This window comes from Cnephaeus nilssonii (genome assembly GCF_951640355.1).
Source record: "Cnephaeus nilssonii genome assembly, chromosome: 9".
Taxonomy (NCBI): domain Eukaryota; kingdom Metazoa; phylum Chordata; class Mammalia; order Chiroptera; family Vespertilionidae; genus Cnephaeus; species Cnephaeus nilssonii.
This window is the reverse complement of record NC_137080.1, coordinates 89,018,930-89,033,288: the sequence shown is the minus strand read 5'-3', so window position 1 is coordinate 89,033,288 and position 14,359 is coordinate 89,018,930. Positions and strand designations below refer to the sequence as shown.

Genomic DNA, 14,359 nt, shown 5'->3' with positions numbered 1-14,359 from the left:
AAGGACAGTTTTCTTTAAAATTTTAAAGATCACATAATTCCAACTATTCCTGTGCATAAGAGAAAAAATAAAGTTTTCTGCTTCTTCTTATGAAGCCAATGTAACACAAAGATATAACCACACACTCAAAAATCAGTATAAATGAAAAAGAAATCCTATGTAAAATATTGGAAAATAGAATTAATCAGAAGGATTCATGACAAAGTGGGTCAATTCCAAAAGGATGATGAATATTAGGGAAAAGAATTAAGTCATCAAATTACAAGGTCAAAGGAGAAAAAAGTCACATAAATAGCTCATTAAAGTTAAAATACCTTTTTATACAATCATTAATAAGTATATTACCTACATACACAGCCTAACTGTAACAGATGTAAATATCTGATTAGTAATAAAACACTAGAAACATTCCTATAAAGTTCAGAAATAAGGTAAGGATGCCTACTCTTCTCACTATATAATTTTCAGGAACAAAACACAATGCAATTAAGAAAACCAAGTTAAAGCTAAATTGATGAGGAAACAAAGAGGCAAAATAATCACTATTGCTGATAATCTGATTGCCCACATGAAATATCCATGAAAATGAACTAAAAAGATATGAGAGAAAATAAGGAAGGTTCACTAAGGAGACCACATAAAACTATTACATGACTAGAGGCCCGGTGCACAAAATTCGTGCACAGGGTGGGAAGGTGTCCCTCAGCCCAGCCTGCATCGCTCTAATCTGGGACCCCTCTCACAATACAGGACTGCTGGCTCCCAAACGCTCGCCGGCCTGCCTGCCTGACTGACTGCCCCTAACTGCTTCTGCCTGTCAGCCTGATCACCCCCTAACCACTCCCCTGCCGGCCTGATCGACGCCTAACTGTTCCCCTGCCGGCCTGGTCGCCCCTAACTGCTCTCCCCTGCCAGCCTGGTCACACCCAACTGCCCTCCCCTGCAGGCCTGGTCCCCCCCAACTGCCCTCCTATGCAGGCCTGGTCCCTCCCAACTGCCCTCCCCTGCAGGCCTGGGTCCCTCCCAACTGCCCTCCCTTGCAGGTCTGGTCCCTCCCAACTGCCCTCCCCTGCTGGCCTGATCACCCACAACTGCCATCCCCTGCCAGCCATCTTGTGGAGGCCATCTTGTGTCCACATGGGGGCGGCCATCTTTGACCACATGGGGGTGGCCATCTTGTGTGTTGGAGTGATGGTCAATTTGCATATTACCTCTTTATTATATAGTACCCTTTTAGGCCAAAACAACCATCTATAAAATTAGAAAAAATATTGCAATTCATAATTGCAAAATACATGCAATACCCAGAAATAAACTCGTAGAACATGTAAAGAAAATTATAAAACTCGATTGAGGGATTTAAGAAAAATAAATGAAGATACATACATTGCTTTGAGACAGAAAGATACAATGTGGTAAAGAGACCAATCATCCCTAAATCACCACATAAGAAGCATATTTAATATTTTATTGTACTTTATATTGTGAACAAAAACAATCCTTTAGTAACAGAAAGCAAAATTAACCAAACATTCTTGGTAGGGATACACAGTTAGAAACTAATAATTTGACAAATGGGAACACAGATTAGAAAACTGAGAATGAGAAGTGATAATTTTATATTTATCAAGAGGTTTTGCTAAGCTGGCACAGTTCTAATTAATACAGGAATTAAAAGTAATCCTTAACAGAACCAAAACAGAGTTTATAAAATAAATTGGGATAAATGAGTTCATCTGGAAGAATAAATAGGTGATTTGGTATATATTCTGGAGAGAAAAAAAAAAGAGCAATAAGAGGGGCCAGCTTACTAAATGAGAAAGCAAATCATACATTAAGCAATTAAAACAATGTCCTATTAGAGACACAGGTCACTGAAACGTATTAATCCAGAAATATACACAACTACACATAGGGATTTAGCATATACGTATATAAGTGTAGCATTTCAATTTAGTGGGAGGAAATGTGAATTTTTCAATAAAAGTGGCTAGCCATTTTGAAAAAAGCTGGATATTCAGCCAAGAGCACAAAATTAAATACAGAAGGATGTCAATTTCAGCACTTTCTATAACAGTAAAAAATTGGGAAAAAACTTAAATGCCCATTTAAAGGGAACTGGGTAAGCAAATATGGTAAGTCTACACAATGGAATATTATACAATGATTTAAAAAGGATAAAATTAGATACTACTGACATTTAAAAACTCATAAATATATGTGTTTGTATGAAAAAAGGCAAGCTGCAAAATAGTATAATAAAATCTTATATTTTAATAAATAAAAAGCAAACACCAAACTATTAACATGGGTTAACCCAATGAATCAGGGCTGTGGGGAAAAATTTTACATAATGCACTACATATTTCTGTAATGTTTAAAAATTGTGTAATAAGCATTTTTTGTAATAAAACTATATACAACTATGTCAATAATTCTGGTCACTAAATTTACAAAATAAATTAGTTTGTGTATGACACAGCAAAAGTTTTAATTTGCCACAACCAGCAGTACCTGATTTAGTGACTAAAATAGAATGGCAAGCAGAGGGACAATATATTATCTCCACAAATAAAAAATTAACAACTTGAAGGCCAGGACAAAAGGTTCATTACACTGAGACAGGCAAAAAGTAACAAATAACAGATGCCTGGGGAGCATGGCCTACTAGGACACTCCATCTGATACATTCCAACTAAAGATCTTCACTTTGGGATTTTCAGTATGACTTTTTCTAGACTTAGGGCAGATCTTCTCAGATGCACACAAAATGCTCTGAGATTTGCTCCTATTGACAGTCTCAGAGTCTAAAACCTGCTGACATTTACAGGATAGGGCAAGGATAATCTATTCTCTTAAATTACTCCTTCAAGGTGTGAGGAAGAAAACGCTAAGAAGGCAGGGGAAATGGGGATTTACTCTAAGAGAGGGCAGGGGTCCCTCAACCAAGAAATGGTGCCATTCAACATACCATACACAATTACTAGTCGAGGGTTCTGGGACTTCATATTTACCAGGGATGGTGGTATAGAAACTACACAATTTTTTGTGCTTCGCTAACTTACATGGACTCAAATATATATATATTTTTAATTAAGACTAAAGCAGCAGTTTAAAATTCTCAGGGTTATTGACCGTTTATTATGCAATAAGAAATCCAGACCCATTACTTCTAACCAAAATATTGAACAATGCCCATCAATAAACTGAGAGCACCATATCCTTTCCTATATAATAAAAGCCTAGTATGCTAAGTATCTGGTCGTCCAGTGGTCCGTTCAACCAATCAAAGCATAATATACTAATGATATGCTAAGGCCACTATGACATGCACTGACCACGAGGGGGCAGACAGTCGTCCGATTGACCAGTTACTATGACATGCACTGACCACAAGGGGGCAGACAGTCAACAGGTCAACCAATCGCTATGACTGGTTGACCACCAGGGGGCAGACACTCCGACCAGTAAGTTAGCTTGATGCTGAGGTCCAGCAGATTGCGACTGAGTGAGATGGGTCAGACATGCCCTGGAGCCCTCCCGTGGTCCCTCCCTTGCTGGCCAACCTCTTGTGTCCCTCTCCGGCCCTGATCATGCACCGCTGGAGTTCCTCGGCCTGGCCTGCGCCCTCTCACAATCCGGGACCCCTCAGGGAATGTCGCAGAGCCGGTTTCGGCCCTTCCTGCAGGTCAGGCTGAGGAACCCCACTGGTGCACGAATTGGTGCACCTAGCCTCTAGTGTAGTTCATAATGCTGTAACTGCCTCTTAATGAGTTTGAAAACACCAAGTCAACCTAAATATCAATTTCTTTACTTAATGCTCTCTTCTAGAACTGTTTACAAACTTTTTTTAACAAGAGTTTCACATTTTTAGAATTAAAGTTTATTCTCCAGAGTTTAATAAGGAAATAGACAAAGAGCAAAGTCCCACCAGGTGTCGATGCCAATGAGTCCTTGAATGCTATATAAACCTCCCCTGGGAAGCCCTCTCCATCCCGCAAATTTCCTGACCAAAAGGCCTTTATGGGGAAAAGACCTTCTGCTCTTTAATTACAAAATATAAATGATCTTTCTCTTGAGGAAAGAGATGGCATTTACAAGCATATGGCTCACCAATTTCTTTCTGCTTTTGGTACCCATGTGTTATGTAAAAATTTAAATTAATATTGCTTGGGGAGATAAATGATGTCCTTTCTACATCTTAAACTCTAAAACAAATCACATTCCAGTTTCTCATGGGAAGGATACCTCACTTCTTTTGATATATACTGTACCCACATCATCCAAAAGTTTGAATGAACAGGTGTAGAATGACGGTGTAACCTTGGTTCTGATACCCTGCAAATCCAACCCAAATCCTCCAAAAGAATAGTAACACCTGGCAGTAAAGTGCTATAGCGCAAACATGACTGAACTTCATGGGCATTTTCTAGTTCAGGATTCCTGAAATATCTTTCTCTGGAAGAGAATAAATGATTTCTAAATCATTCACCAAAAAAAAAGTGGCAGAATTGAAGGTAGTGTCCTCATTTGCTCAAGGGAAGTGTCAGGTTTACCTGTGTGCCTGCTTATGTGAATTTTTCAAATACTATCTAGCTTTGATTAGATTACCACTCACAAAAATGACAAGTGGATTAAAAAGGGTTCTTGCAAGGAAACCACTGATTGAAGATAATGTAGCATTGCCAACACAAGCAAACAAGAAAATGGCTGTTATGACAACACTACTAGTAATTAGATTTCATAAGGTGACCCTGCCATAAGTCCTAGAAATCTAATGCAGAGACTATAATGAATATAGACAATACTAGAGGCGCGGTGCATGAAATCCGTGCACTTGGAGGGGGGTCCCTCAGCCCGGCCTGCGTCCTCTCGCAGTCCGGTACCCCTCGGGGGATGTCCGACTGCTGGCATAGGCCCACTCCCCACGAGGAGCGGGCCTAAGCCAACAGGTGGACATCCCTCTCACAGTCCGGGACCCCTCGCTCCTTACCGCTCACCTGCTCGCTGCTCCTTACCACTTGGCTTGCTGCTCCTTAGCGCTACTGCAGAGGCATGAGAGGCTCCCACCACCACCGCTGCGCTCACCAGCCATGAACCCAGCTTCTGGCTGAATAGCACTTCCCCTGTGGGAGCACAGTGACCACCAGGAGGCAGCTCCTGCGCTGAGTGTCTGCCCCCTGGTGATCAGTGTGCATCATAGCAACCGGTCATTCTGATCATTCCGCCATAATGGTCACTTAGGCTTTTATTATATAGATTGTATTACTAGAGGCCCAGTGCATGAAATTTGTGCACTCGGGGGTGGGGGGGGTGGGAGGGTGGGGGGAGGGTCCCTCAGCCTGGCCTGCGCCCTCTTGCAGTCCAGGACCCCTCAGTGGATGTGCGACTGATGGCTTAGACCCACTCCCCAGGGGATCGGGCCTAAGCTGGCAGTCAGACATCCCTCTGGCAGCCTGGGAACCCTCAGGGTATGTCCGACTGATGGCTCAGGCCCACTTCCCCGGCCTAAGACATTAGTCGGACATCCTTAGCATTGCCACGGAGGCAGGAGAGGCACCCGCCACCACTGTGCACTGGCCAGCCATGAGCCGGCTTCTGGCTGAGCAGTGCTCCCCCTGTGGAAGCGCACTGACCACCAGGGGGCAAATCCTGCATCGAGCGTCTGCCCCTGGTGGTCAGTGTGCATCATAGCAACCCGTTGTTCCAGGTCATTCTGCCATTAGGGTCAATATGCATATTACCCTTTTATTATATAGGATAATCTTCAAACCTGCTAAGAGACTAGAACTTATCCTAACCACTAAAAAGCAATGATAATTTTATAACACTAGAGGCCTGGTGCACGAAATTCATGCACTGGGGTGGGGGGGACCCTCAGCCGGGGCCTGCGCCCTCTCACAGTCTGGGAACCCTCAGGCGATGTCTGACTGACAGCTTAGGCCCGCTCCACCTGGCAATCAGACATCCTTAGCACTGCCATGGAGGCGGGAGAGGCTCCCGCCACTGCTGCTGCGCTCACTAGCCATGAGCCTAGCTTCTGGCTGAGCAGCACTTCCCCTGTGTTGAGCGTTTGCCCCCTGGTGGTCAGTGCGCATCATAGCGACCGGTCATTTTGCCATTCGGTTGATTTGCATATTAGCCTTTTATTATATAGGATGAAAGAAGTACTATAACTACAATGGCAATCGTATTATAATATAAAAATGTATCAAATTAACATACTTAACACCTTAAACATTCACACATGTTACATGTCAAATATATTTCAATAAAAAGTGACCACCCCAAATTTAAAATAGTCAAGATAGTTTGAAACATACTCTATTACTAGCAATGAACATTCATACGAAAGGAATTAAAATGTATGCAATGAACAAATATTGGTTGAATGTTTTAACCCTAAAAGAAGCTTAAAACAAAATTACAACCTGGTAGAAAATTATCCATTTTGCAATAGGAACACAGAAAGTACTTCCCACCTAGTAATAATGGTTATTATTATTGGGAATTTAGTCTAACCCAGGCAGAGTCCTAATAGGCATTTTAGACACAACATCTCATCTAATATCAAAGAACTGGATTAAGTAGGTACTATTGTTTTTTATCCTAATTTACAGATAGAAAATTGGAACAGACAATATTAGGCAACTTGTCCAAGGCCACAGACAATAAATAGTAGATTCAAACCAGGTCTGTCAGGGTCCTGAACTTACAAGAGTTATGTTGTCATCACATGGAAGTAATTAGAAACTATTCTAACTCAGACTCCTAGACCTGCCAACTAGCTCCTCAGACCAGCAATTCTCAAACTCTTTTCGATACACCGTATTCAAACCAGGGAAAATATGTCGTAGTGATATGAATAAAGTGTCATTTTTCAAGCCAACTTTTGGAGAATACATATACATCTGCTTCTCTAATATGGGGAGAATTTATATTTTAATTGCAATTTAAACTCTAGTAACTGAAAAATTTTAGACCAAGAATATTGTTAGTACAAACCTGCATCAATAAACATTACAGAGTTAACTGAACAACCTACAACAAATTAAATTGATAATGATAAGTCTAAATAGTAATTTATAATAAAAAATAGAAACAACAAAAAGCACAACCAACTCAACACACACTGATGATATATTTATTTCTAAAAATATAAAATAGTTCTATCTTATGCATTTTCACATGTGGAATTGGAGCTGTGCAACACTGCTACAGACTGCATAGTAGTAGCCACACTTCTTAGAACACTAAATCAGAATCCTTTATAAATTCTAGCATTATACTGATGTGAATTTATAAATGCTACATTTTGCATACCCTTAATACTTCACTTGATTAGTTATTAGTAAGTTGCTGAAGGATGTGTGTGTGTGTGTGTGTGTGTGTGTGTGTGTGTGAGAAATACTATGAGATCACCTCACATTTGCCAATATTTTTTTTTTATCAGGCCCCACCAGTGGTGTTAGGCCATCTTTGAAATCGTGTTCACTAGATGAGACAATGCCCCTGGCTCAGTTTGGCAATAATATCTAATTCTGTGGTAGTTGGGAAAAGCTACTCTATTATTATTCAGTCACAAAATATGTAAGACTCCCCAAGGTAAAAACAGCCCAAAATATAATTTGCAGTATAATTTTTATTTTCTTTTAAATTTAAGCCTTCTTCAGTTTCTCTGAATCCAATCTCTAATTAAAACAATTTTCCACCTATCCGATGTGGCTTAGTGGCTGAGCATCAACGTATGAACCAGGAGGTCATAGTTCGATTCCCGGTCAGGGCACATGCCCGAGTTGTGGGCTCAATCCCCCAGTATAGAGAGTATGGGAGGCAGTTAATCAATAATCCTCTCTCATCATTGATGTTTCTATCTTTTTCTCCCTCTGGAATCAATAAAAATATATTTTAAACAAAAAAACAAACCAATTTCCCCAAATGCCTGCAAAAAAATGCAAAAGTATTCAAATGAGAATACGATAAATATCAAATTACCCAAGTGAGTTTTAGTGTATTATGTTTTAAACTTATGATTGCTGCTACTTCTTTCTTTCCTACAAAGTACAGGGTGTATGCTTAAGAAAGAGATAAGATACAAAAATATTATCACCAGATTTTATTAACCTAAGTTCTGAATGTCTACCCCAAGACCTGTGTTGTCTAGCCATCATCCTTCTCTCAGTCTCTCAGCTTCTGTTAGTTCCACTGTGTAACTCTCTAAAGGCAACCTTCTATAAAATGGGCGACTTTTGGGAATAACAAGTCACAGATTACAACTCTAAGAAGTGGCTATCAATTAATAGATCTCAGAGTTTATATAACTACTGTTTATCAGGTTCCCAGCCTTTTAGGTCCCAAGCCATAGAAAACTACATGAACAGCCCTAGTCGGTGTGCTCAGTGGTTAGAGCATGAGCCTGCACACCCAAGGGTTGGAGGTTGGATTCCTAGGTTGCCCTTCACTCCCCGCCTCGGCACCTGTGGGAAGCAACCAGGCAATCTCTCTCACACATAGATATTACTTTCTCATTCTCTCTCTCTCTCTCTCCTTTCTCTCTCTCTCTCTCTCTCTCTCTCTCTCTCTCTCTCTCTCTCTCGTGTGTGTGTGTGTGTGTGTGTGTGTGTGTGTGTGTGTGTGTGTCTCCCACTCTCTCCCCCACTTCTACCATCTCTGAAAAGCAATAAAAAATATCTTCAGGTGAGGATTAAAAAAAAAAGATAAAAACTACAAGAACTGACTCTCCCTCCTGGGAGCATGCCCTTGCCTTTCTCCTTCCCCCTCCCCCTCTCCCTTTCCCCACTCACATTACCATTACCTTCCTCACTCCCAAGCTCCAAGGGCCCCTCTATAACTTGTTTCCTAAGCCCGTTTCTCCTACAAATTACTTCTCCTACCTCTATGATTTTTCCAAATAAAATTCTCTTTTGAAATAATAATAATAATACCTACATGAACTGTATTCTGGAAACAGAAAAATATATATATATATATATATGCACCTAGACCCAAAAACAATGAAAAAGTCATAAGTACAGAGGTTATGAGCTATAATAATATTTGAAAATACAAGACAAGTCATTTCTGTTTACTTTCTTCAGTGGCAACTTATGGGTCTGTAATATTATTGCCTAGATTTAAATTATGTTATTTTCCTAATTAATAAAGGTTATTATAGCATGAACTCCTATTAAAGCAGTGGAATCATCAATTGCAATAATTTAACTTCTTTGTAGAAAAGCTACTGTGAACATTTGCATTATTGTCTCTGTAAGGAAATTGGCTTTTCATTTGTAGATGTTATAAAAATGTTCTACTGCGCATACTTTGATGCAGTTTGTTAAACCCCTATATCTTGCTAGTTCTATGAAATTAAAAACAAATATCAATTCTGAGAAATTAGACCACCTAAAATCTTGATTTATAAGTTTATTTGCTGCCATTCTAGAACATAATCTAAAGGAAATGTTATATTATCTTCCTTTTGTTCCCTTTTTGTCCTTTATAATTTCTTTCCTTTAGTTTTATGAGCACTGTCTTTATTCCTCCAACACAGTATTTTCTTCTCTAATGGGAAGAAGAAAAAAAAAAGAACAAAACTCACAGTTAATTACCCTCATGTACTATAGGAGTTACTGTCCAAATGACAGTCAATGATTCAAATCTGTTGCCAAAGCCAAGACTACAGCCAAATTCAAATCTATAGTGTATACTTAAGAATAAGCAAATGAAAGAAAACAGGAGCCTTAAATGACCAGGAAACCAGATGGATTTAACTTATATCTTCACAGCATTTCACTCTAAAGCAGCAGAATATATATTCTTGTCAAGTGCACATGGAACATTTTGTTAGAACAAAAACCAAGTCTCAATAAACTTAAAAAGACTGAAAATATATCAAGCATCTTCTTTTACCATAATGGTATGGAACTAGAAATTAATCACAAGAAAAAAACTGAAAATCACACAAGGACATGGAGGTTAAATAACATGTGACTAAACAATGAAGTGAGTTAATGAGATCAAGGAAGAAATCAAAACATACCTTGAAGCAAATGAAAACACAACTCAAAACAATTGAACACAGTGAAATCAGTCTTAAGAGGGAAATTCATAGCATTACAAGAAAAAAGAAAAATATCAAAGGAACTTAACTAGAAAAAGAACAACAAAGCCTAAAGTGAGTAGAAGAAAGGGAATAATAGAAATCAGAGCAAAAGTAAAAGAAATAGAGTATAAGAAAACAATACAAAAGATCAATAAAACCAAGAGCTGGCCAACCTTTTTAACCAGACTCATCAAGAAAAAAAAAGAGAGGATCCAAATAAATAAAATCAGAAATTAAAGAGGAGAACAACTGACACCACAGAAATACAAAGGACTGTAAGAAAATATTACAAATAACTATATGCCAACAAACTGAACAATCTGGATGAAGTGGATAAATTCCTAGAAACATGTAATCTTCCAAAACTGAAACAGGAAGAATCAGAAAATCTGAATAGACTAATTACAATTAATGAAACTGAAGCAGTAATAAAATTTTTTAAATTCCCAACAAACTAAAGTCCTGGACCAGATGGCGTCACAGGTGGATTTTACCAAACATTCAAAGAAAAACTAACACCTATCTTTCTCAAACTATTCCAAAAAAATTCAAGAGGAGAGGTGAAGATTCCCAAGCTCACTTTATGAGGCCAGCATTATCCTAATTTCCAAACCAGATAAAGACACAACAAAGAAATAAAATTATAGGCCAATATATCCCTGATGAACACAGATGCTAAAATCCTCAACAAAATATTAGCAAACTGGATCCAGCAATACAGTAAAAAGATCATACACTATGATCAAGTGGGATTTATTCTGGGGATGCAAGGTGGGTACAATACCTGCAAATCAATAAACTTGCTACATGATCATAACATCCATAGGTGCAGAAAAAGCATTTGATAGAATCCATCATCCCTTTATGATAAAAACTCTCAGGTAAGTGGAAATAGAGGGAACATACCTCAACATAATAAAGGCCATGTATAACAAACCCACAGCCAACATCATACTTAATGGGCAAACAACAAGTGTTTCCATTAAAATCAGGAACAAGACAAGGATGTTTGCTCTCACAACTCTTATTCAACATAGTACTAGAAGTCCTAGCCACAGCAATCAGACAAGAAGAAATAAAAGGTATCCAAATTAGAAAGGAAGAATTAAAATTGTCATTATTTGCTGATGACATGATACTGTATAGAGAAAACCCTAAAGATTCTACAAAAAGACTACTAAAACTGATAAATTAATTCAGTCAAGTAGTAGGATACAAAATAAATATACAGAAATCCGTTACATTTCTATACACCATTAATGAACTATCATAAAGGGAAACTAAGAAAACAATCACATTTTACTATTGCACTAATGATGTAAAAGACCTATATCAAGAAAATTATAAGACACTGAACAAAGAAACAAAAGAAATTACAAATAAGTGGACGCATATACCATGTTAATGGATAATAAGAATTAAAATCATTAAAATATCCATACTACCCAAAGCAATCTATAGAATCAAGGCAATTCCTATCAAGATACCAAATGGCATACTTCACAAAACTAGAACTAATATTCCAAAACTGTATATGCAGTTTCTCTCTCTCTCTCTCTCTCTCTCTCTCTCTCTCTCTCTCTCTCTCCTTCCCTTCCTTCCCTTCTCCCTCCCTCCCTCCCTCCCTTCCACTCTCTCTAAAAATCAATTTAAAAAATATCCTTGGGTGAGGATTAACAAACAAACAAACAATATGAAACTACAAAAGACCCTGAATAACCACAGCAACCTTGATAAAGAACAAAGTTGGAGGAATCGTGCTACCTGATATCAACTATACTGCAAGGCCACAGTAATCAAAACAGCATGATACTGGCATAAAAACAGACATATAGATCAATGGAACAGAATAGAGAGCCCAGAAATAAACCCACATCTTTATGATCAATTAATATTTGACAAAGGAGGCAAGAATATACAATGGGGTAAACTCAGCCTATTCAATAGATGGTGTTGGGAAAACAGGGCAGATACATGCAAAAAAATGAAACTCGACCAGCTTTTATACCATACACAAGAATATATTCAAAGTGGATTAAAGACTTGAATGTAAGACTCGAAATTCCTAAGAGATTTTCAACAAACATAGGCAGTAAAATCTTGGACATTTTTCATAGCAACATTTTTCTGATATATCTCTTCAGAAAAGGGAAACAAAAGAAAAAATAAACAAATGGGACTACATCAAAATAAAAAATTTTTGCACAACAAAGAAAACCATTGGCAAACTGAAAGACAATCCACTGAATGAGAGAACATATTTGCCAATGATACATCTGATAAGAGGTTATATCTAAAATTTATAAAGAACTCAGACAACTCAACACAAAAAACAAACAATCCACTTAAAAATGGGTAAAGGGTTCATAGCAGCACAATTTACAATAGCTAAGATTTGGAAACAGCCTAAGTGCCCATCAGCAGATGAGTGGATTAAAAAACTGTGGTACATCTACACAATGGAATACTACGCTGCTATAAAAAGAAGGAACTCTGACCATTTGCAACAGCATGGATGGACCTGGAGAGCATTATCCTAAGCGAAATAAACCCATCAGAGAAAGATAAGTATCACATGATCTCACTCATTTGTGGACTATAATGAGCAACATAAACTAATGAACAAAAATAGATCCAGAGAACACAGAATCATTGAACAGATGGTCAAACCTCAGAGAGAAGGCATGGGAGGGGTGGCAGTGGGGGAAGGGGATAAGAGATCAGTCAAAGAGCTTGTATGCATATAAGCATAATCAATGGACACAGACAATGGCGGGGGGCAGTGAAGACTAGGGCTAGGGGTTGGGGGCAGGCTGGGAGAGGACAATGCGGGGGAAAAGGAGACATATGTAATACTTTCAACAATAAAGAACTGTTTAAAAAATGGGCAAAGGACCTGCATAGACAATTCTCCAAAGAGGACATACAGATGGCCAATAGACATATGAAAAAGATGCTCAACCTCACTAAACATCAGAGAAATGCAAATTAAAACCACAATGAGATATCACCTCACACCTGTCAGAATGGCTATAATCAATAAATAGACAAACATGTAAATTGACCGTACCTCTGCTACGACCACCAGCCAATCAGGAGTGATATGCAAATCAACCCAACAAAGATGGAGGTTAATTTGTATACACAGGCGCCGAGCAACCAGAGGCGGGCAGGATGCTTGCATCGTCACCATGGCGACAACGCAGGCGTTCCGCCCCACCCCCGGTCTCTCAGGGCCTCTGGGCAGCATGGGAAGGCAGGGCCGGAGGGGAAAGAGGCGGCTCTGGGGCCAGAGCGAAAAGAGGCAGCTCCGGGGCTGGGCCAGAGTGGAAAGGCGGTGCCGGCAGCCAGGGAAAGGAAGGCCCATTCTAGCATGAATCTTCGTGCATCGGGCTTCTAGTCATCAATAAATCAACAAACTGCCCTAGCCAGTTTGGCTCAGTGGCTAGAGTGTCCGCCCACAGAATGAAGGGTCTTGCATTTGATTCTGGACAAGGGCACATACCTCGGTTGCAGGCTCAATCCCCAGCCCCAGGTCGGGGTTTATGCAGGAGGCAATCAGTCGATGTGCTTCTCTCACATCCATATTTCTCTCAGTCACTCCCCCTCCCTTCCATACTCCCTAAAAATCAATGGGAAAATATCCTCAGTGAGGAAAAAGAAAGAGAGGGAGGGAGGGAGGAGGGAGGAGGGAGGGAGGGAGGGAGGGAGGGAGGGAGGGAGGGAGGGAGGAAAGGAAGGAGGGAGGGAGAAAGGGAGGGAGGGAGGGACAACAAGTGTTGGTGAGGATGAGCACTGTTGGTGGGAATGCTGACTGGTACAGCTACTGTGGAAAACAGTATGGAGTTTCCTCAAAAAATAAAAAATAAAACTGCCATATGACCCAGTGATTCCACTTCTGGGAATATATCCAAAGAAATCCAAAGCACTGATTCAAAAGAATATGTGCATCCCTATGTACACTGCAATAGCCAAGATTTGGAAGCCCAAGTGTCCATCAGTTAGATAAGTGGATAAAAACACTGTGATACATTTACACAGTGGAACACTACTCAGCCATAAAAAAAAATCTGACCCTTTGTCACAGCATGGATGGACCTGGAAAGTATTATGCTGAGAGAGAGCATAAGCTAATCAGAGAAAGACAAATATGATATGATTTCACTTATATGTGGTATCTAATGAACAAAATAACAAAATAGAAATCTACACTAATAAAAGAGTAAGATGCAAATTGACCATACCTTCGTGATG

General features: G+C 39.4%; 1 protein-coding gene across 3 annotated transcripts in view; it reads right to left on the bottom strand.

Moving 5' to 3' along the window:
• Positions 1-14,359, bottom strand: part of BTBD9 (BTB domain containing 9) — a 483,558-nt gene that overhangs the window by 429,696 nt on the left and 39,503 nt on the right. The window contains exon 1 of one of the 3 annotated variants that reach the window (XM_079780630.1): positions 13,611-13,794. The exons of the other annotated variants lie outside the window; for them this stretch is intronic. Within the exon in view, the coding sequence (XP_079636756.1) occupies positions 13,611-13,691 (81 nt within the window). The 5' untranslated portion in view covers positions 13,692-13,794. Of the gene's footprint in view, positions 1-13,610; positions 13,795-14,359 lie in introns of those variants that run through there. 3 annotated transcript variants of the gene reach the window in all.